General features: G+C 41.7%; 1 protein-coding gene across 1 annotated transcript in view; it reads left to right on the top strand.

Moving 5' to 3' along the window:
- The window catches only part of DYNC1H1 (dynein cytoplasmic 1 heavy chain 1), a 3754902-nt gene that overhangs the window by 2980093 nt on the left and 753211 nt on the right, over positions 1-21598 (top strand). Inside the window, exon 71 of the mRNA XM_044073590.1 lies at positions 16181-16331. Coding sequence (XP_043929525.1) covers positions 16181-16331 — 151 coding nt within the window. The remainder of the gene's footprint in view (positions 1-16180; positions 16332-21598) is intronic.

The following is a 21598-nucleotide window of genomic DNA, read 5'->3' as shown; positions in this document are numbered from 1 at the left end:
CTGGAATCAATTTCCAATTCCTTCATAAGGTTAGTTTCACATGCGGCTGAAGGAACCTCAAGGGCAGCAGGTTCTGGCGTTTTTATAAGGAGGCATGCCTGGATGCGCTTATATGATTTTGCGGATCCCTTCAAGTCTTCATTTGTTAATGCCCCTTTTGATGGAACGTGTTTGTTTGGCCCCAAAGTTAAGGACACTTTATCCAAGTGTAAAAAGGATGGAAATACCCTGTCCTGCAGTAGCTGTACATTTTCCTTGCCTCAAAGATCCTTCTCCAGGAAATCCACAATGTGTTGGAAAAATGTGGTTCAAAAAGTCCTAGAGCTCTTTCCATTACACACATGGAGGAGGTTCCTCCAGGGGTAGATGGGGGAACACCAATGGTAGATGCCACCCATTCGGGAGAGGTGGCCTGCAGAACCAAGGGTCCAGAGATTCTTTTTTTCGATGGACCCTTCCAGTGCTCCTGAAAGGAGACCCAATTGCCCCCCCCCCTTGGGAGGCAATTGGGGATCATTTTTCCCCTGCACCAAAGAGCCTGGCGTGAGATAACCGCTACATGGGTACAGAGAATCATTTCCAGAGGCAATATAATACCCTTTTTCCTTTCACCTTCGGTCTCGAGGAAATTCCCTCTGACTGGGTGGAACATTGGGGAACAAGCTGCATTTCAAATACAAAAGCTGCTAGGAGAAAGTCATCCAAGAGGTCCCACTAGACCAGATAGAATCCGGAGCTTACTCTTGATTCTTTTTATCCTTCTATGAGATTACCCCGAAGGTCAAAGTAGTTGAGAGCTGTCTTTCATCCATTGAGGAATGAATGGAAGAGACATACAATACAAAAGTTATGAACTCATCATAATGATAGGTCTGTGGTGTCTACTTCTCACCCTGCTTCACCCTCTTCCATTGTACTGGAAGTAATCTCCTTGGTTTCTGGAAAGACAGGAAGGTCTATTTTTGAATAATGTCTTGCACTGTTTGAGCTCAAGAGTTGCATTGCTTCAAGAACCATGAGTGTATCAGCTTTGATGTCTAGGTGTTTTTTTGCTCTGTCTGGAGTTGCGGGCATACTTGATCTGAGGTAATGTTGGGGACAGGAGGGGGGTTATAGGTAAGGAGAGGAGCTTGAGCTATGGATCCTAAAGTCTAGACTGGCTGAAGTTAGATCCGAGGTCTGATCCGAAGACCCATCCATTGAGAAGGATGGAAGCAAACAACAGAGATCTATCATTATGGTAAGTACATAACTTTAGCTTATGTACACAGATTTTTATTCACTGAATTTATCACTATTGCTGTTTTGTAAAGTGCTTAAGGAGATTCATTTAAAAGTTGCTTGAATGGTTCACTGTCAGCAGCTCCATGGTCATGGAACGTTTTTGCTGTGGCCATCTTGTCATCTCCATGTACCAATGCAAACACTGATATGGTCCTTCACCCCAGATGTAGAGCAGCCTGTGAGGTCTGTCCTTCAGGGCCTTCTACTCTGATATCCTAGAACCTTCTTTGGTATTTTGGGGATTGTACTAGACTACTATACCCACTGCAGCAACCCTTCGAAGGAGGATACAACAGTGATGCACATTATTTCTGTTTGCACTGAGTGTGATATTTATTTTCTTCTGTCTTTCTTGTATGGAATACTCCATTGACAGTATTGTGGCAGCAGAAGCTCTTGTAAGTGAACAACATTTGTTCATTGTTTTGGCTGTGTTCTTTCATGTGTACTTTCCTGTTCAAGTGGTGGTGAAAAAACTAGCAATCTTTAGGTGAGGGTGCCCTCCTTAACTTTAGAGGAGAAAGCCAGGTAGGGATCTGAGGGGAAAACCTGAATGAAGGAGGCTGTGCTTTTAAGAAATGCTTTGGAAGGGGACAGAAGGAGTGTGTGGAAATAACTTAATGCAGAGAACTCTTCTGAAGATTGTTATAGTGTGAGTGTTAGTGTGTCAGCTACCCCTCCGTACGTTCAGAGTCTTGGAACCTCAGGCTTCTTTATGTGAAGAGCTTTATCAGATCTTCTTTGAAGTAAGGGGTCTTTGGGGAAAAAAATTCCTACGATTATTTTGAAGTATAGATTTTGGCTCCTTGGTGCAGAGCGATGGCGGCCTGACTGCAGCCAGCGAGACCTGGGTTTGATTAGTGAGCCCAACATTGCAGGAGCAAGGAAGGGAAGGAGAAGAATGATTGGTATTGGTCCAGTTGCCTCTCTCAGGGAAGGTTGTGAATGCTTGAGGGCATAAGTGGAATAAGCATCTGCCAAGCTTTGTGACCATCGTTGTCTTCTATCCTGTCTGCTTGCATACATGATATGGGGTACCTCACTAGTCATTGAAGTGCCAAGTACAAGCAAAATGTACATGCCTTCACTGGTCAAGTTATGATATTGAACCATTATCACCAGGCTGTTGAGTGGTTGGCTTTCCCACCCCCTCAGAATGACATTTCTGTTTCTGCTGCTTAGTCCATTGTAGATGTTTTGATATGCTGAGGTGTGCCACCTGGGAGAGGGAGTCATCTTTATCGAGAGGGTTTTGAAAAGATGAGACTTCATATAAAGTAGTTTAACCCAAATGTATGTTTTTTCTTGCCCTTTAGGTTCTGTTTATGGAGTTGTGAACCATGCCCTATCCTGCCTCAGGGTTCTAGCTTGAGATACAGCCAGGGAAACAGTGTGCCTCATACTTGGTGCACCCTGTCATTGGAGGTGGTGCAGGTGTATCATCAGCTCATTGGCCAGAATGGGAGAATGTCAGTCAAATGACATCCATCTCTGCAATAAGTAAAAGTGCTGAAACAAATTTCAGCAATGGTGTTTTTTCTTTTCTCCACTTAGAAAGTGAATTTTACCAATTAATATGATTGTGGACCTTTTACTCTAGCAGTTCACATCACCAGGATAGCAGATATGCTAAAAATACTCCAGCCAAGTTTCAGCCCAGTCCTGAAACAGAATAAGAGAAGCCTGCTGGAGAAGATCTTTCAGGAATGCAGCACCCAAGGGATTGCGAAAACCCTGGTTGCCACAGAGGGGGAGGATACAGTGTTATTCCGATTCTCCTCTGTACATCAGAACAATTGTTGTTTACAGTTGATGTTTTTTCTTTTGTATGTCTGGTTGTTATTGTACGTCTTAGTTTGTGCCCCACCCTCCACTTGATTTCCCCCTCCCCTGGCTACTTCTATTTTCTGGCATGGTAAAATTCCTGTGTATCTTTTATCTGTTTCCTCTGGTAAGTGTCTGCTACTAAACTTCAGGTAAGAAAAACATATATGCAGAAAGATGGATATGCTTTGTTCAAATGGGTTTAAATAAAGGAGATCTTAATATGAAATGGTGTATTATAAGTGGTAAACACTGGTTTTGGGCCTGATCTAATGTATGATTTTTTTGTGTACGCTATATACTGTATAGTCAAATGCAACACCCAGATACAAGCACAAAATTATATTGTAATACACAAGGCACACTCCAAAGAAATTTTGCACAAACCACCCAGTTTTGTGCTTCAGTCATCGTGCACGGAGTTGTTGGAATACATACATACATACATACATATATATATATATATATATATATATATATGTGTGTGTGTGTGTGTGTATATATATATATATATATATATATATATATATATATATATATGTGTATGTTTGTAATGAATAATTGCCTGTTGGTCTGTTCGAAAGACAACATATCCAAGAAACTCCTTGACAGTTACTATTAATCTTCAGAAAAAAATTGCAAATGTAAACCAATAGATTACGTCTAGGATTACCAAAAGTAAAGCAACAAACTTGTACCATACTCCAGAAATTAAATGCACAACTCCAGGGGTGTACAAGCTCAGATGGGAAAAGGCCTTGAATTATGTAACTGTCAATTTAACAAAGTTTTACTTTTGCATGATTTGACCAGCATTTCAGTGGGCGATGAAATCCTTGCTGCAGTAAAGCATGTAACACCTATATATGTATAGACACACGTGTACATACACATACACACAATATATCTGGCCACTGTGGTTAGTCACTGCACCATGCACGTGGATTGCACATAATGTATTGATATGTTTTTACAAGAAGCAGTATTTGTACTTTGAAAAGAAAGACCATAACGTATCCTTGTTACCACTTGATAGATGAGAAAGCTGTGGATTCAGGCTTCTCAAGTTCTTGGTAGTACATTAGTCAGTCCAGTATAGACCAGAAAAGTACCCCTTGTTTGGCAGGACATCCTACTTGATCTTCGGTCCTGGCTGCTACCTCAGCTCCCTTAATCCTGCTAGACTTTCTGGTAGAAGCCATTGAGATTTCCAGGAAATCTTTAACTTATTGGACCCGTTTTCTAGATAAATAGTTTATCCTCATTTTTCTGAAGTGTGGATTTACAGTTCTTCTCCACTTGCATCAGACGACTGCTTGACTTGGTTCTTAATTATTCCATGTTCAGGTTTTTGTTTCTAACATTTTAGTGTACTACAATCCTTTTTTTGGTGGCAGCAGAACTGAGGGCTAGCCAGCCCTGTTAAGCAGTTAGAACATTTTTGTGTGCATTTTCTTTACTTTAGATGAACCTTTCTCTCTCTGCTTGTACCACATGCCAGTCTTTTGAATTAGATGATTTGACAGACCTAAAGTTCTTCTTAGCTGTCACCTTTGCCTGCAGGGTTTTGGATATACAAGCTGTGTATTCACGGAGGCTTATTGTTTGATCTGCCCCTGGGATGGTGAATTCATAAGACATAACCTACATTTCCTGAGAGAAGTTGTCTTGGAGCTTCCTTAATACATTTATTTCATTCTGCTGTCTTCCTCCTGCTAGCAGGATCCAGAGAAGAGCATGCGATCCATACTCTTTGCCTAAAACATCAGCTTATGACGCATGATAAATTGAGGGTACAGTAGTTAGAAAAATAGACAAGCTGTTGGCTGTCTTCACTTAGGTCGATGAAGGCTTTGTTGTTGGTAAATAAACCTACCCTATAAAAATGGATTACTAACTTCATGATCTTTTTATCATCAATCAGCTGACTTCCCTTTTAACAAATGCCATCATAGCCTGCTCCTCCACATGTGTACATGATTTTCCAGTGTCTGTCTAAAGAATGTTTGTTACACAGGGCCGGCCTTAGCCGAAATGGTGCCCTAGGCGAAGTAGTACTCTGGCGCCCCTTAAGCCCCACCCACACCATAGTCGTGAAACACCCCTATTTTGAGCCACACCCACAGGGTCACTCTCCAAGAAAGCCACTCCAGTCATTTCCTTAAATTATTTAAATGCATAGGAAGAATAACTACATTATAATGTATCTTTTAACTGCAACTACCTCTGCATAGTATTTTCTACTTTAAATAGCAGAGCTCAATCATGGTCAAATAGAGCCCTAGGCAGGGTAATAGAATGCCTCCCCCAGAGCAGCCCCCCCCCCCCGCTGCAGCAACCCCCTCCCCCCAGCAGCAGCCCCCTCCTCAGCCATTCCAGTGTTCCATTATTTGGTTACTTCTCACCAGTTACCATGCATACTGTTCTTTTATTTGCTTCTACAGTGATTACAGATATTAAAATAAAATAGTACAAACACAGGCAGCCATTTGCTAAACAATACAGTCTCACAATGAAAACAGACTTAGCATAAGCAGTAAACTTCTCTGCCCTTGAAACTCACATTCATTGAAATGGAAAAACTCATTCATTGAAATGGCATGAAAAGTCACAATCATAGAAAATACATCTGGCCATTGAAGAATTAAGTTTACCTTTGGGCAGACTCCTTGCACCCATTTTAGGGCCATACATACATATATTTGTTCTTTGATTCACCTTCCTGATTGCATTGAATTATATTCCTTGTATAATATAACACCACTTGTTAGAAAGTGTTTTAAATTTGTGGTTGTAAACATTCTTTTAATAACCAATGAAACAAAATGTATGAACCAATAACTACCCTTTTCAGAAAATTTCAAGCATAAAAGAACACTCAAGACTTCTGTCATTACAATCCACCAATATTACTTCATACACACAACCTCTGCAGAAGTAAAATCATCTAAATTCCACGTTAAAGAAATCTGTAACTAATGAAGAGGTTGCTACGGGCAAAACTTCATATATCAATGTTTTATCTACAAATTCAGTGCCTCCTGCCCTTGAAGAATTAATTGCCTATATTACATTAAAAAATTGGTAAGTTGGTAATATCGCAATAGAAAATGACTAACAAACCAACAAGTTCATAGTCACTAGGCATCTCATACAAAGGACATACTCAGGAGTGTAGAATCCCTATCCCCCTTGTAATGTACCAGGTAATCAACAATCATATGGGCACTGCAATACCAGCACTCCATCTACATGGTGTGGGAGTAGAATCCACAGCCTTCTGCACCAAAGGCAATTATGCTACTAACATGCTTTCAGATTTTAAAACACAGTGTGCCATTTGATAAACAAAAATGGCTAGTTGCACATAGAAACATATACACTTGTTGGAGTGTGTTTTAAATTTGTAGTTTTGAACATTTTTCAAGTAAGCAATGAAACAAAATGCATGAACCAGTAATGACAAAACTACCCCTTTCAGAATATTTTAACCGTAAACGGCCTCTCAACCATCTGTCATTACAACTCACCACTATCAGTCAATAAGGACAATATCTGCAGAAGTAAAATTCATCTGAATAATTCTACATTAAAGAGATGTGTAACTAATGAAGAGGCTGTTACTGGCAAACAGCTTTACATTTCAGTATTTTATTTATAAATTCAGTGCCTGCTGCCCCTGAAGAATTAATTGCCTACATTACATTAAAGAACAAAATGGTAAGCTGGTGATATTGCAAAAGAGGATGACTGAGAAACCAACAAGTTCATAGTTACTAGGTATCCTAAACAAAGGAGGGCACACTATGGAATGCAGAACCCCTATCCCCCTTAAAATGCACCAAATAATCAGCAACTAGGGCACTATATACCATGTTTCCATACCTCTCAACCTCTTGGCACAAGAAATCTGAACAAAGGCTAAAATTATGGGGGGACAAAGGCCCCCAAACAGGGGCAGATTATAAATATTGCTCTTATAGACCTACCAAGTTGCTACAATAGCACCATTTGTCTTAGCGTGCTTTTTCTGAAGGAAATGAAGGGTGAAACTCAAATGTATGACATTTAGTTATTTAAATCCTCAGTGATTTGTCAGAACACCACAAATATTATGAGGAATAGGCCAACAATATGAGGCAAAAATCTGGACAGTTGAGAGGTATGCATACCTGTCAAGCTCTTATTGCAAACAAATCTGGACAAAGCCTAACAATGTGGATGCAATGGCTGAAAAATAGGGATAGATTTTAAATATTGCACTTTTCAACTTTGAAAGTTGATAGAAAAAGATTTGTGTGAAGATTAACCAAGAGTAAATGTGAACTTAAGAGGGGGAACTAAAGGATTTTACAGAAGAATAAGGGGGAATAATAAAGGGAAAGTTAAGTTGAAATGGTGTGGGGTTCTACAAGGAGGGAATATGTAAGGAGTAGAGGGGATGACTGAAAGGACATATGTTATAAGGTATGATTAATGTAAACAAGAGCAAACATGCCAGTTATATTTTATTTTTTCAAATTTTTGCAAAAGAAAATGTAATGGAGCCAGTATGCAGTGTTAATGTGATTTGTTTTTATGGTCTTGATTCTTTCCTGGTATATCACATCAATGTATTCTAATGCAAAAGCTGTTCTTCTAGTGCCTTTCTAAATTTCTAAGAATAATAATTAAAATCTGCCCGTGACTGTGTATCTTTATCCTACCATTAATTTTGACTTTTTCTAGATATTTGCACTATGAGGTTGAGAGGTATGCTTATATGTGCCCTGTCTCTTTCACCCTCAAAATTCATGAACTGCTGCAGAGCTAATATAATGACCAGGATTCTCATTACATCACATAATTGCTTTTTTCTGTTATAACAGAAAAAAAATATTTTATAATGACTTTTCAGTTAGTGTCATGGGTTGATAATGCAGTTTTTGAAGTCAAGAGTGCAGGGTCTGTAGCCTCTCCCCTCCTTGTTATGTATTGATTTATCTTTAAAGTCTTAGCTGTTACTTCCAGGTTATCTATCTTGATCAGTGGTGGCATAGAAGACTAGTATCCTCGGTGGGAGGGTACAGGGACTGAATCCCTTTTACTGTCTTTAAAGCACTTTAATTAGAGTATCCCTGGTGTCTAGTTGTACCCCCCATCCACATTGTCTTTCTTTCATTTTTTTTTAAAGTGTCATTAAGATCATGCTGTTAAAGAATTATCACTGGTGACTAGTCCTTCCTCCCAAACTCCTGTCTTAGTTAAGTGCTGTTAGGCACAATATTAAGTGTAACCCTTGGTACCTAGTGTTCTCCCTGACCATGTCTTCATTTAAGGCCATTAAGGGACAATGTTAAGTGTAATTCCTCATGTCTGATGTTCCCCTCAACCACATCTTTGTTAAGTGCCATTAAGGCATATGTTAAGTGCAATCTCTGGTCCCTGACCACGTCTTTGTGTCATTAATGCATGTTGTTAAATGTACTCTGGGAGTCTAGTGCTGCCTCCTGACCATGTCTTTGTTAATTGCCATAGAGGTGTAATGCTAACTGTACTCCCTGGTGTCGTCATTTCTGTCATTCACATTATGTTTAACTGCCATTTAAAGTTATTAGTGTGTAGTGGTTCCCCCCTCAGCTAGTGTTATATGTTTTGCTCTTTTGTTGAGTGAAGTGTGGAAGTATGATAACCCCCCCCCCCCAAAACCACACACATATTCACTCACATGGTCATTAGACACACACACACTTACTTTCTTCTTAAAATGAACGGCCATGTGCGCACGTAGACTTAACCCGTCTCGTAACTTTACTACTACTTTAACTTCCACGCAACTACGTTGGCGTGCGTGTATGAGACGCACACATGTTCCTCTTAAAGGAAAAGACTTGTCATTTGATTGTTAAAACTTCCTGGCCAACCTGCAGGCTGCAGCTACAAAAGTGGGAGTGTGCTCGCCCTATCGATGTTCTTCGTCTTCCCTTGCTGCAGTCCTGACAATTGGGTATAGTCCGCGTCCCAGTCGGCCCGAATACCAGAGGGTCATGGCGCCTTAGACTGACGCCAGTACGCCAGGGTACTAATGCGCATGACCGACGCCATTTCTCAGTCTTTTGCCGCATGGTCGATGCAGAAGCAATTTTGCGAGTGCAGGTTGGCGTTCTGAGATTTTCCGAAACCGGAGTTTCAGACCGAATACAGAGTTGGCTAAGTAACCCGGAACATTTTTTTTTTCTTGCCTCAGTATTTAACCGGATGTCAGAAAAGTGAATAACTGTATTTCTTGTGGGAAGCAGATACCGCATAGGGATTATCATACATTGTGTATACCTTGTTTAGGGCCTGAGCACGACGTTGTTGGTTGCCTCTTGTGCTAGATTTAACAAGCACTATTAAGAGGAGGCTTGATTGTGCTAGGTTAGTGTTTGGGAAGCGTTGCAATTATACTATGCCGCCGGATGCTCCTTCATCTAAGAAGCGCAAGGACAAAACAGTGAAGTCTAGGGGTGAGGAACCGCAGTCCCGGACGCCGGTCCTTTACAAGGCTCAGGGGAGCCAGAGGTTTTGCCAGGAGTCTCTATGGAGTCTCAGGCAGATACTTTACTGTTACAGGATGTGCCCTCTCAGGAGGTAGGCCAGGCTGAGGGGGCTTCTCAGGTAACTGTTCTTCCCTCTCTTCCCAAGGTAGTTAGGGCCTCCATCTGTTGCCAAAGCTTCTTTAGAGGAAGGCCAAGTTCAGCTTCTGTAGGGGCTTCAGCATTTCGGCTCTGTGCCTAAGAAACATATGCTTAAAATGGCAGAAGATTTGATTACTCTGATTAGAGGTTCTATGCCCCCACCTGATAAGAGGCCTAGGGTGGAACAGGAGTTTGATAGTTTTGAACAGTGTTCACAGGCTTCAGAGTCTTCTGTGGAAGACTTGCCAGAGTTTCCTACTTATTCTGATTCTGATGTGGATGATTCCACTCCTTCAGCTTCTCCTCCTGAGGATTTTTCATTTTCAGAGACTCTTCACTCCATGAGGGAGCACTTTAAATGGGAAGGCCAAGATTACTCTGACTCCAGAAAAAGGCTTAGGATTCTTGTTTTGCCCCAGCATAGGCCCTTAGCTATTCCTCCTGTGTTGAATGTGGTGGAGGATGTTTTGCAGAGGCTTCTCTGAACCCTGATTCCTTGCCTCCTGCTCTAAGCCTGATAGGTATTATAGGGTGCCCAGCTCATAAGTATTTGTTTAAGAGTCCCAGGGACCCAGAAACTGTTTCTCAGGGGCCTAAAGGTGTTAAAGCTTCTGTGGTTAAAAATCCTGTACCCTCTGATAAAGAGGCAAGGGCTTTGGATAGGTGGGGTAAGAAAGTATATACTTCTTCCACTCTAGCCATGAGGGCGTTGAATTGTCAATTTCATATGCTGAAATATCAGAATTATCTCCTTTCACAATTGAAATCTAAGGTGGATGCTTTGGCGGAAGGTATTGAGTGTAAAGAATTGCTGGATTTGGTTCATGTGTCTGAACAAGTGGGTAAGCATTCTTTGCAGTGTGGTTTTGATGCTGTTCAGGCCTCCTCGAGGGTGGCTGCTACTAGTTCTGTTCTTCGCAGACATGCATGGTTGAAGGATCAGAATTTAGCTGAGCATGTTAAGACCAGGATTTTGGATGCTCCTTTACAGTCTGATGTGTTGTTTGGACCGCCTGTGGAAGCAGTTTAAAGAAAATGGAGGACAAAGCTAAGTCTATGCAGACTGTTAAAGATTTTTTGCAGGTGCAGCCTCCGAAGTTTAGTAGAAATTGGCCTGCTAAGGTGGACATATCCTGCTTATGGTTCCCAGTCTAGGGGTAGGTCTAGACGGTAGGGGCAGGGCTCAAGGTTCGTTTAGGCCTAGATCAGACAGTTCACCTGCTCAGACTTCTGGTGAGGGCAGGGGTCAGTCCTTTCGTAAGCAGAACCAATGACCTGCCTTTTCAGCTGCCAGTGGACTCTCGTCTGGCAGCTCCTTTGGGAGGAAGATTGTCTCTTTTCAAAGAAAATTGGGATTTAATCACTCAAGACAGATGGGTGCTGGATATCATTCATCACGGGTACAGATTTTATTTCCACACAATGCCCCTTTCAAAGGCATGCCAGATGTTCCTCCTCCACAAAGAAAAGAGGCTCACAAGCAAGTTTCAGTTACGCCAGATAGGGGCTATTGAGCGAGTCGGTGTGGCAGAAAGGGGCTTCGTTTATTCTCGCCTGTTCCTAGTACCAAAGAAGGGGAACACGTGGAGACCAATTTTGGATTTATCTATCCTCAACACTTATCTGGACATTCCCAAGTTCAAGATGTTGACGTTACAGCAACTGTTACCTCTGCTGGGCAAGGATCACTGGATGGTAACTTTGGATCTCAAGGAAGCTTACCTTCATGTGCCCATAAGGCTAAGTTGCAGAAAGTATCTAACTGGAGATTTTCATTATCAGTTCTCTGCATTGCCCTTTGGCTTATCTACTGCGCCAGAGTATTCACAAAGGTTCTGGCTCCAGTGATAGCTTACTTCAGGCTTCAAGGCATTCAAATTTATCCTTACTTGGACGACTGCCTGATTCTGGCTCAAGAAAAGGAACACCTTCTACAGCATCTGGAATATGTCATAGCAGTGCTAAGATGCCTAGGGTATTCTGTGAACGAAATAAAGTCCAGTCTAGTACCCTCTCAAGACATGTGCTTTCTGGGTGTGAGACTGAATACAGCAGCCCAGATGGCCTTTTAACCCCGGACAAACAAAAGAGTCTGTCACTTTACTTCCATCAACTATCTCATCAGTCCGTGCTGACTGCAAGGACAGTCCTTCAAGCATTAGGGTTCATGGCATCTTGTATTCTGGTGCTTCCCAATGCCAAACTGCATATGAGGAAGCTGCAATGGTATCTCAAAATGTATGGACACAGCACTGCCAAGATTTGGACACTGTCATTCAAATAATACCTTGCCTTCAAAAGGAATTCTTGTGGTGGGCTCAGGAATGTCACCTAAACAAGGGACTCTCTGTGACCCGCCAGAGGCGAGTCAGATTTTAACGACAGATGCCTCGGACACTGCTTGGGAGCTCATCTAAATGGAAAGTGGATACAAGACAAGTGGCCTGCCAGACTACAGCATCTACATATCAACATGAAGGAGATGTTAGCAGTCCAGTTTGCATTGATGGCGTTCAAGGAGTTACTTCTTCCAGGGCAGGTGTTGATTCTGACAGACAACACAACTGTCATGTGGTACATCAACAAGCAAGGGGAACACATTCTTATCCTCTATCCAGGCAAGCAATGATTTTATGGGAGACTGCGTTAAGCCTGCAACTGACTCTTCAAGGTTTCTGCCAGGAGCACAGAACTCCCTAGCAGATGTATTAAGCAGACAAATCATGGATCCCCACGAGTGGAAACTGGATCTTCATGTATTTCAGAAATTGACAGTGTCATGGGGAACTCCAGACATAGATCTGTTCGCTTCTCCACTAAACCACCAGCTGCCAAAGTATTGCACAAAGGGTTTCATCACACAGCTTGGAAAGTGGATGCTCTGTCTTTCAGTTGGAAACCCTTCATGTCTATGCCTTTCCACCTCTACCTCTTCTTCCAAAGGTATTACTAAAGGTCAGACAGGACAGGCCAAGGATGATTTTGATAGCTCCAGATTGGCCTCGCAACACTGGTACCCACTTCTAAGGAGTCTTGTAAAGAAGCCTCCATGGCCTTTACCTCTGATTCCTCATCTGTTATCTCAGAAGGACGGTCATCTGCTCAATGTCAAGCTTCCATCTCTTCATCTCACAGCTTGGCATATTCTGTGTTGAAGCATGGTAGGTCTCAGCTTCCTCAACAAGTTTTAAATGTGATTATGGAAGCTAGAAGGCCTAGTACTAGGAGAGTGTAAAATGGAAGAGATTTTATTTTGGAGTACAGCAAAGAATTTGGAGATTTCAGAGCCTAATTTGAGTGTGGCTCTTCAATATCTTACTGAATTATTGGACAAAGGTTTGTCTTTCTCTTCCATAAAGATTCATGCTGCAGCAATTTCAGCTCACTATGATTGTGACCCACCTTTGTTTTCCGATCCTTTGTTCAAGCAGTTTCTTAGAGGGCAAAGAATATAAGACCCCACGAGAGCTCCTACTCCTGCTTGGGATCTCAATTTTGTGTTGGAAAAACTTACTCTACAACCTTTTGAGCCTGCAGCTACTGCTGAATTGAAATATTTGTCATGGAAGACTGCTTTTCTGTTGGCTATTACTTCTGCAAGAAGGGTGTCTGAGTTGCAGGCCCTTATGGCAGTAGAGCCGTTTTTGATTTTCCATAAGGACAGGGTATCATTACGTACTAATCCTTCCTTTATGCCTAAGGTGGTTTCTAGTGTGGCTTTAAACCAAACTATTCATTTGCCTAATTTTTGCAGATCCTCAAAAAAGGGGAAAAGATTTTGCACACTTTAGATGTACACAGGCAATTGCGTTATTATTTGAGCAGGACTAAAGATTTTAGGCAGTCTCAGCAGTTACTTGTTTCTTTTGCTTTAAGTTCACAGGGCAAGCCTGTGTCAAAACAAACTATTTCTAGTTGGATTGGCTTTTTGCATTTTGTTATTCCCATCATGGCAAAGAGGTTCCAGCTGGGATTAGGCCTCATTCCACTAGGGCTACTGCCACTTCAACAGCATTTCTAAGGGGGGTGGCAACTAAGGATATTCTGGAGGCAGCTACTTGGAGTTCAGTGCATACTTTCTCTAGGCATTATCACCTGCCTATATACTCTAAGACTAGAGCTGGTTTTGCCACAGCTGTTTTACAAGGCATGTTGTCAGCTCCTGCTACTTTATAATTTGCCAGCCCTTACCTCTGCTTTGGGATTCTACCCAATTGTCAGGACTGCAGCAAGGGAAGACGAAGAACATAGTACAGTTTTGTACCTACCATAAATGTAGATGTTCGACTTGCTGCAGTCCAACCTCCCTCCCCTCTGTGTTTCAGGGTGGTTGTGTAGGTGAGTTTACATGCTTATATTTTTGTATATATTACTGTATATATTGTACATGTTTTTGTGCAGGTTGTTTTGGGACTTGTCTTTTTGGGTCTTCTGACATCTGGGGCAAGAAAAGACTGAGGAAATGACGTCGGTCATGCGCATTAGTACCCTGACGTACTGACGTCAGTCTAAGGCGCCATGACCGACGTCAGCCTTATACTCTGGTATTCAGACGAGGCGACGCCAGCCTTATACTCTGGTTTCGCTGGGGGGGTGGACTATACCCAATTGTCAGGACTGCAGCAAGGGAATCCTCGAACATCTACATTTATGGTAGGTACAAAACTGTACTTTTTGCTGCCCACCTAATTAGAAAAATAAATTAAAATGAATAATTACAAATTGCGCCCTTTACACAGCCGACCTGTACGGCGCCCTAGGCGGTTGCCTAGTTCGCCTATGCCTAAGGCCGGCCGTGCTGTTAAGTTGTTTGTACAATGGCCATGTTTTGGTTCACACCATTAGAAGGTATTATTATTGCTTGTACTGTGATTCCAGGAGCCTGAGTAAAATTTAACACCTTTTCTTAGACTTGATTCTCTTAAAGGTGAACCACACCCACACACAAAAAAATACAGCACACAGGCCTCTTTCTTCCTAAAGCTTCTGTCATTGCATTGAGTTTACATGCATACACTGCTGTTTTCAGTCAGTTATTTTTAAGTAACATTTCATGCCATTCAATGACTACTTAAAACGTAAATAGTGCGAATGCCACAGAACAGACTTTCAAAGTGCTTTTTTACTGCTGCTGCTTTTTAGAATGGCTAAACCGCAGTCTTTTGTGAAGCCAGAATTATACTACTTTGACTCCTCTTCCATCCCCCTTCACACCTAACTTCCCTAGCTGTCAAGCTGCCAAGGGTAATTTGAGCTGTTACCTGCTGTGATTGATGGTTCACAGCAGGAGATTTGACTTGTGTACTGTTTCCTTGTTCAAGCCTTTACTTTCTGTATGAGTAGGGGAGGGACCGGGGAGCTGTGACATCACAGCATGGGTGGGGTCTTAGGATGGTCATGGTGATGTCAGTTTGGGGATGGAATTGGCCAAAAAACTAGCTGTATTCAGTGGCCTTGATGACATCAGTGAAATAGAGACTGCAGCAAGCATTTCCAGGGCGGGATAAACGTTTTTTGAATGCAAAACCACCACAGTACAGTTAAGGTACTGTTCGAGTGGAGCGAAACAGTCGATTTAAAATATTTTAAATGCTGTATTGTTTATTCGTAGCAGGGACAGTAAATAGGGAGAAAAAGGACAGAGAAGTTGAACATTTAATAATGGAATCCTATTGTCCTGTTAAGTTTTTGCTTTTTTTTTTTTTTTTGACCACTAACTTTTTACTTTTTGGAAGATGTTTTTGGTACTGTCTGTAGCCTTATGCAGCCTTTTCCTTGGCAAGATATAACTGGTGTAGCTAACCCTGCTGGAGTAATGATCATTCAAACATCAACTATTATGGTAAGTTTACATGCACAACTGTACATTGTGCTGCATGAACTTGTTGTGAACTGTCCTAATGGTAGAGGTGTATGTTCTGTAAACATTTAATCTATGTTCTGATTTCCACTGTGGGGAATTCCATACTATCCAGTAAGTCACAGATCATAAAACAGCTTCTGAAAACCTGAGTGGTACTGTGTGAAATTCCCCAAGTCTTTTAACACATTGAAAGCTGAACATGGTATGAAACCATTAATTTGCCATATGCTGCTTTTGGCTTAAAAGCTTTATCAGTTGTGCTGAAAGAATATCATATTCATTAACTGGTTGTAGCTTCATTCATGCCATATAGGATGAAGCTGTATAGTCAGTAGTATTGAAATGTGTTGCATGTGATTATGTGAGTGTTAAATTCTTGCCTTTATAGACTTCAAAGCAAGTTCGGGTAGTTTTAATTTTGCATTTTACTGGTGTACTTTTATTAACAGATCATTATATCAGGAGTTATGTAATAATTCATACAGTATAATTCTTTCACATTTATTTGTAGTGCATTTCCTTAATTTAAACTTGAATTTGTTTTTATTAGGTCGAATTTCCACCAGATCTGTGCTCTCGAGTGACATTTGTAAACTTCACAGTAACACGTAGTAGCTTGCAGAGCCAGTGTCTGAATGAAGTCCTGAAGGCTGAAAGACCTGATGTTGATGAAAAACGTTCTGACCTTCTGAAATTGCAGGGTATGTATCTCTAAACAGTGAGATGCTAAAAGCAGATTTCTTGAGGCATTCTCAACAAGCAGATGGTATATTTATATGAGCATCCTTCTTGACAGGTGGAGTGCTTTTTACAAAAAAATGACACTTCCTGCAAGAAACTTTTCAAAGTCTTTCTCAGTGTTATTGACAAGAGAATACACCCTCCTCGGATGTTTGGTCTAGTAATAGCATAGCTAACTTTTTCATCTCCAATAGTCATTACTCTTTATTTATAAAGAAGTGGATGCTCTAGTGTTGTAAAGTTAGTTTCAGTGGTAAGGAAATGTCTGAGCAAAACAAGTGCCTTGTGTGAATTTTCTATTAAACCACCATCTGTAAAATCTTCCTTGTTATGCCAAGACTTCCATGAGATCACACTAACATGTTGCCATTATATTTTTCTAAACTCTCTAGATCCTGTTTGAAGAAGCAACACATTTGTTTTCCTTTTATGTTAAAGGCAGCAAGTTGATGCTATTGATGGAAGTATCCAACACCCCCCCCCCCCCCCAACTCTACTGTTCTTCTCGGAAAGCGACTTCTGCCACTCTTGCTGAAATTAGCAGTTGCTTTTGCACCTCAAACATCGGGATACATTGTACTTTCATATTTGCTTGGCACTGATTGATTTTCTACCATGTTTGATGGTCTTTGGTACATTGTATCACATCGGGTTCTTTCCATGAACTCTGTCATCATTATTAGGTTTATACATGTTCACTAGGCATACAGTTCAGGAGATGTCTAATGAGCCTAGTCCAAATTTGCAGTTACTCCCAAAACACTTTCTGGTTAAATGACTTTCTGAAGGTCACACAGTAGATCCAGGCTAAGAGAATCAGACCCCTCTATACTATAGGACATAGCTAGGGTTACCACCTGTCCCACTTTGCGAGGGTCAGTCCCTCTTTGGGCAGTTGTGTCCTGCATAAAAATTTAAAAAATGCCCAATGTCCTGAGATTTTAGGACAAACATTTTTCCTATATTTTATGTAATACTTGCATAACAGTTATTCTGTATCTGAAACACCTAAATGTTATAAGAAACAGAATAAGCAACTAGAATACTACAATAGTAAGATTTTATTTAGGCAAAAAAAGTGAAGTTCTATCTTTTGTATTAGCTGTGGGTATGTTTTGCCCTGCAAAATCTGACGTTTGTACCAAACATGTCCCACTCTGGGCATTTGAAAAGGTGGCAACCCTGGACATAGCTCTTCAACATTTCCATAGCCTTAATCCTCTGTACCAACTGCCACCTCTTTGTCAGCAGAAGACATCTTTAAGCCAATATCTCTGTCATTTTGTTAGCAGTTTGACAGTGACTTTAAGCGTTTGCTTGTCTGGAAAGTGGAGAGGGGCTCTGGCTTAGCCAGAAGTGCTGTTTGCCTATATTCTTCAAATGAGTCAGCACTTGTGTTCCATGATACTGATGTAGGAAGTGATGGGGAAGTTTGAAAGTTTACAGAGATGTCTCTTCTCACCTCCCTATGTCTTAGTATCTCTATTTTTGAGAGTTGCACACATACCAGAGATGGTTTTATGCACTTAATGCTTGCATTTTTTAACACACACTTGCAGATCTGTAGAGGAGGAGTGTTGAGCTTCACAAACTTTGACAATGTAAGGTAAGTGTTTTTTAAACACCCCAGACCTTTAACCTCTGCTTTTTTTTCCATGCTTGTTTCTGTTGCTTGAGGAGTCTGCTATTTTTCTTTGGAAGGTGCCAAGGATGCTGCCTTTTCCCATAAGACAGAAAATATCTGCTCCCTCCTATTTATTTATTGAAGAGTTCCTCGTATCTGCTTCTGTAGCTTATGCAAGACAAAAAAAAATCATGTGTGAGCCTTGAATTTGAAAAGAAAATCCAGTAAGCCTGAGTTTTAAGGGAACAGCTGTGGGAGGAAAATCAGTGCATTATTTCAGTGTCTTTCTTAGCCAGCCACCACTCTAAGCTACTTTTGTTGTTGTCTAAGCAGTGAATGAGCTTGCATTTATACTGTCTGAGCAGTGAATGAGCTAAGCAGTGAATGGGCTTTGCATTGTTGCAGTCTGAGCAGTGAATGGGCTTTGCATTGTTGCAGTCTGAGCAGTGAATGGGCTTGCATTGTTGCAGTCTGAGCAGTGAATGGGCTTACATTGTTGCAGTCTGAGCAGTGAATGGGCTTGCATATATAGGTTCATAGGTTCATACTAGGCTATCTGCCCAAGGGCATTTATAAGCCTAGCCCATAGTTATGTGGCTTTCGCCACCCCTTTAGTTTGAAGAAAACTATGCCTATTATTTTGCTGTGCCTCTGTCAAGCAGTGACACTGAAGTAATCCCTGGGGTATATCTGCGATCTCCCATCCATTGGTCAAGATTCCTCTTGAACAAGGCCAGCGAGGTGCTCTTCCTCACATGTACCGGGATTTTGTTCCACAGCATAGGGAGTCTCTGGGTGATGAATCTGTCCCTCCAGCACGTTCTATTAATAACCGTGTCGAGGTTTAAGTCTCCCGCCCTTGTGGTTCTGAGGGATCTAGATTTTTTGAGGTGAAGCATATTCATCAAATCTGGGTTTGACATGGCCTTATATGTCAGGCACAGGTCACCTCTGAGCAAGCGGTGTGCGACTGAATAGAGCTGGAGTTCTTTCAGTCGGGCAGCATAAGACATATTTTTGAGACCCTTTATCCTTTTGGTGAGGAACTTTTGGGGCCTTTCCAGCTGCTGCAGGTGTCTGGTCAGATACATTCCGAATAGGGCATTGTACTCAATCATAGGTCTAATGAGTGATGAGTACAGGGGGACAATGACCTCCCTTGATCTAGATGTGAATCCCTTCATGATCAGGTGGGCAATGTAGAAGGTTTTCCTAACTACTTTAGCAACATGAGTGTCAAACGAAAGGTTACTGTCAACCTGGGTCCCCAGATCCCTGATGACTTCTTCTGTGCTCAGTGGATTGCCACCTATATGGTAGCTAGGGGTAACCTTGTTTTTCCCGAAGGGTATGACTATGCATTTCTTGGCGTTTAACTTTAGGCCATGGCTCTGGCACCAGTTATCCGTTTCTGTGAGGCCCTTCTGAAGGATGTCTGTGTCAGATGTGTTTTCGACTATGGCCCAGTTTGCAGTCATCTGCAAACTTTGTCAGCCATAACCCTCCTGTGTTTGCTTGTACTTCAGAAAAGTAGATGCCGAACAAGAGTGGACCCAGGACTGAGCCCTGTGGGACACCACTTGTGACAGGCTTTGAGTCTGACATGGCGCCAGCAACTCTGACCCTGTGGGTTCTGTCACTTAGCCAGTTTGCAACCCATCTTGTGATGTATGGGTTTACATTCAAGCTGATGAGTTTTTCGATGATACCTGAGTGGGGTATTGTGTCGAAGGCCTTTTCCAGGTCGAGGTAGGCTGTATGGACTGCCTTACCCTCATCAATGGCCTTGGTGACTGTTTCGAAAAAGTCAACCAAGTTTAAAAGGCATGATCTGCCGTTGACAAAGCCATACTGGGTTGGATCCAAAGTCTGCAAGTTCCCTATGTCTTTATTTATGAGTTCCATTATGATCCTCTCCATGGCTTTGCAGATAAGGCTTGTCAAGCTAATGGAACGGTAATTTCCAGGGTCGGTGGAGGCACCGCCCTTGTGAAGTGGGACCACAGTCGCGTCGCCACTCCTTGGGTACGTATCCTGAGGTGAGGCTAAGATTAAACAGCTGTCCTAACTGTGGGTTTAATTCCTCATTGAGTTCGTGGAGCACACAGCCGGGGACACCATCCGGTCCCATGGATGCTGTGTTTTTTGCCTTGGAGAGAGCAGTTCTCACCTGGGCGTTGGAGATGTTTGGGGGGCTACAATCCTCTGGTATAGATATCTCTCCTTTTGGGGGGGAGGGGGGACGTTTGCACTCAACCTGTCAGCCAGTATGTTGGCAATGTGTGTAGGTTCAGTAATCTTCACATCATTTTGAACTAATTCTGAGCATATCTGGGAGTTTCCTCCTAGGTTTCTAACATAGCTAAAGAAGGCCTTATGATTGTCTTTTGAGTCCTTGGCGATTTTTCTCTCAAAATTTGCCTTGGATGATTTTATGAGAGCTCTTAGTTTTTTACTTATATTGATCAAAGGTGTCTTACCTTTCAAGGATTTTGCTCTATCTTGTAGTAGCTTCCTCCTTTTGTTGTAGAGCTTGTTTATGGCTGGGGTCCACCAGACTGGACGCTTGCCTTTGGTACAAAGAGTCTTAGTTTTGTTTGGGATTGCCTGATCCATGCAGTCCTGTAGGTGCTGGTAGAAGGCATTTGTAAGTGATTCAGCGGTTTGAGTAATGTTTACCACTGGCTCAGGGGCCTTAAAGGAGACCACACTAGTTTTTAGAAGTGTGAAGTCGGCTTTTGAGAAGTTTTTCACTGTGGTCTTTTTTATTTCAGGTGGGGGCGGGATGAGGACCTCATATTTGGTGTGTAGGTATGTGTGTATGGTTGCTGGCTATTCAGTCAAATCACAGTTTGTTTAAAAAAATATCTGGGTGGTGAAGTAGATTGAATGCACTTTGAGTGCAAGAAGATCAGTAATATTTGACTTCTGGTAAGTGGCTTTGGAGTATGTGCAAGTTTTTGCAGAGTTAGTAAGGGTATGTGTACAGTTGGAAGCATAGCTGGTTCAACCAGTGCTCTGGGCTGAACCAGCCCCCCCCCCCACCCCCTTTGTCTTCAAGTGAAGAACAAAGAATAACACAAAAAAGCACTTCACTGTAATATTACAATAAATACATTATAAGTGATTTTATTATTATAGTCAGATCTAAGAACGGACCCCCCACCAGCACCTCTTGAAGAGCTAAAAAAAAAAAAAAAAAAAAAAGTTAATTCCTTTTATTGGCACACCAACCAGTTGGCCAGATGCATGACACACTTACCCTATTTCCTGTCCCAACCAATCGGGTCACATTTCTGTGACCTGCCTCCAATCCTCCCTCAACATAATTTCTTTTAAGATGTAGCAACTTCATACCCTGCCTGCAAAGAGTGCTACAGCGCTTGTGCTTTAGTTTAAAAAAAATCATTTTTTAAACTAACAAACTGCTTGCTACAACTGTAACACAGTTGCTGCACTTTATACCTTGCCAGCATAAAGCTCTATGGCGCTCGTGTTTTAGTTTAAAACAAACTTGAACTGTAGCAGAAAGCTTGCTACAGTGTAGTACGTAGTTGCTATTGTTTAGACCATTGCTGTCCACCCTTTTTTGCTCTAGGGCCA

This window comes from Protopterus annectens, chromosome 6.part0 (assembly GCF_019279795.1).
Source record: "Protopterus annectens isolate FY-2018-M chromosome 6.part0, PAN1.0, whole genome shotgun sequence".
Classification (NCBI taxonomy): Eukaryota; Metazoa; Chordata; order Ceratodontiformes; family Protopteridae; genus Protopterus; species Protopterus annectens.
This window is presented reverse-complemented; position numbering and strand designations above follow the sequence as displayed.